This window comes from Wasmannia auropunctata, unplaced genomic scaffold (assembly GCF_000956235.1).
Source record: "Wasmannia auropunctata unplaced genomic scaffold, wasmannia.A_1.0 LD336054.1, whole genome shotgun sequence".
NCBI classification, from domain to species: domain Eukaryota; kingdom Metazoa; phylum Arthropoda; class Insecta; order Hymenoptera; family Formicidae; genus Wasmannia; species Wasmannia auropunctata.
The window spans coordinates 201,882-204,774 of NW_012026836.1; the positions used below are offsets into that span (position 1 = coordinate 201,882).

A 2,893-nucleotide genomic window follows, 5' to 3' on the forward strand; every position below is an offset into this window, starting at 1 on the left:
TAAGCCTTAACGGCATTAAGTATAAAAAAGGCATTACTATTGCTTTTGAATATAACGTTGATCCCAGTTTTGGACAAATTGAAAATATTTTTATTCAGCGTAAATTACAAACAAAAATAAAGAATTGCAATTTTATACTTGTAGTTAGAGTTTTCGAAATTTGTCATTTTGATGAATTTTTACAATCGTATGCGGTTAAAGAAACTGATACTTTCAAGATTATACCATTTCAGTGCGTTAAAAACGATGATACTTTTATTTCTGTAAAAGTGCCCAATGGCAATTTATACATACCATCCCATTAATAAAATTATGATATTATGGTTAGTATGTATATATCTTATATAGTTTATATACATGTATTGTATGAATAAATGTTTGAATCAAATATACTTGTAAATTAATTTTTATCTATAATATTTTATAATTATATTTCAGGAAATTATTATACTACTTTTATTATATTATAATTATTATACTATAATGTATAATAAGTAAAATTAACTACAGTCTTATTTGACAGAACAATATAACTTGGACGTAATAAATATGTAAAATAGTCAATTGTACTATTAAAAATAGTCATACCTTTTATTATACTATAATGTATAATAAGTAAAATTAACTACAGTTTTATTTGACAGAACAATATAACTTGGACGTAATAAATATGTGAAATAGTCAATTGTACTATTAAAAATAGTCATATCTTGAAACTATCATACAGTTTTGATCGTAAATACTACTATTTAATTTGTTGATTTAACTATCTGTATACATAGTATATTAAATAATGTTGCGTTGACTATGTCGAAATAGTAATTCGGTGACTACTTTATATAGTAAAAGTATCAATTACTTTTTACCACTTATCACATTGTTACTTTTACTATAACTTTCCGTAGTCACTTTAAACCACTATTTTTTATAGTCAATATCACCATTTTTTTCTCTCCGTGTGCAATCACATTGCCTCTGATCTTCAAATTGTTGTACTTTATTCTTCATGGCATTAAAAATATTATTTAATATTCCAGGAGTGAAGTCGATACCTTCAAGACTCTGTCTTAGAGAACGTGTTGATGGTAAGGGAATTTTTTGTTTAATGAGCTCATTATAGCCGCTATTAGTACAAGAAAATTTTATTTGAAGAGCTTTTTTAATGGTTTCTTTAGACCAAGAGGACACACATCTTTTGCTAGATTGTGATTGTAATTGTAGCCACTGAATTTGATCGTTGTTGAAACCTGTTTTCAGTAATTCTTTTGATTGTAATACACTTTTTTCAATTCGTATTCTTTTCATACTAAGTCTTTTTATACGCTTCACAAGAGTCTTATTTGATCTGTCAACTGTACAAAGAATTTTATTGGCTTTCTCTAATCTTTCTTGTAAGTTATTTACTTCTGCGTCTTTATTTTGAAGTTTTTGTTTCAATGTTTTTATTTCTGCAAGAGCATACTCCAATGATGATATATTGGATGTTGGAGATGTTACTGCAAATATATATGTTTATGCTATCATTGATATTTACATTATTCTCAGATAATGATAACAAATATCAAAAGTTATATTGACTAATTAGATAATACAGAATTGTCTATAAATATTACACATAAATTACTATTACCTTCAGGATGCTCATTGAGATGCTCAGGTAAAATTGGCACTAATGACTCATCAATATTTGCAACTGTTATATTGGATGTTGGGGATGTTGCTACAAATATATATGTTTATGCTATCATTGCAGATATTTACATTATTTTCAGATGATGATAATAAGTATCAAAAGTTATATTGATTAATTAGATAATACAGAATTGTCTATAAATAATACACATAAATTACTATTACCTTCAGGATGCTTAACAGGATATTCAAGTAAAATTGTTGGCACTGCCTGTATCTTCAATTTTTTTTTCCCATCCTGTCGAGTTTTCTCCCACATTTCTTTACTGAAATGGACCTACAAATATAAGCAAATAAAAAACATATTTTGTAATTATTATATATTTAATATATTTCATATAATTATATGTATACTTACTTCACAAACAGCTGAATATTGTTTGGGTTCCCAGTTTTTTCTCCCAATATTTTCTAACCATATTCTTTTCATTGTTGGGTCCACTGGAAAGCGCTTCATATAATATCCTTCTTCGCTCCTATTGTTGCATCCCAAAATACAACAACCCGTCATTTTCTACATTATTTATTATGAAGGAATTATTATAATACTAGCTTTATTTTCTTACAGATAATTGTTTCTCCTTTAATAACATTCAATTATGTACAATTTATTAATACTATATTTAACATGACAGAATATTTAACAATAATAAAACATTAATATAAGATACTTACTGTTTTATATACGTGCCGATGAACGGTATCAATTGTACTTGTTGACACTTGATGACACTTAAGAGTCACGTGAGTCACGTGAGATGTCCACCATTTTCTATCCAACTAGAAAGCTGGCCAGTCTCTTATTATAGTGTCTCTAGGCCCGCGCGCCGAGCCCGCGCGCGCCCGCCACGTGACAAGAGTGGTGCGCGGCGCCGCCGCTAGGCGCCGCAGGCGCCACGACAAATCTCGTAATGAAGAAACACCCACGCCCGCTATATCTATGGCTCCGTGGGAGGTCCTCAGCCTGTTCCTTGCTTCAGGATAATGCGAGCTTACTTTGTAGGCCGTTATCCTGAAGCATTTTGAGATCCTTGTACCCTTGACAGAGCGAGCTCGGCTCTTTGCGATCGGAAGGAAGCGGGAGTCCCGGCCTTTCGATCCAAAGCTTCCGCTAGGGCCTCTGCCTCCTTTCCTCTGCCCACCCGGGCGAAATTCGCGCCGCCAGTGAAGGACGACCACCACCATCCCGCGGGCAAGAAAA

At 31.5% G+C, this 2,893-nt stretch overlaps 1 protein-coding gene across 1 annotated transcript in view; it reads right to left on the reverse strand.

Moving 5' to 3' along the window:
- LOC105450905 overlaps positions 1-2,203 on the reverse strand; it is an 8,459-nt gene extending 6,256 nt beyond the window's left edge. The window contains exons 1-4 of the mRNA XM_011691011.1: positions 2,051-2,203; positions 1,858-1,969; positions 1,631-1,720; positions 969-1,496 (exon numbers count right to left, since the gene is read on the reverse strand). Coding sequence (XP_011689313.1) covers positions 969-1,496; positions 1,631-1,720; positions 1,858-1,969; positions 2,051-2,203 — 883 coding nt within the window. The remainder of the gene's footprint in view (positions 1-968; positions 1,497-1,630; positions 1,721-1,857; positions 1,970-2,050) is intronic.
- Positions 2,204-2,893: the final 690 nt, after the last annotated feature.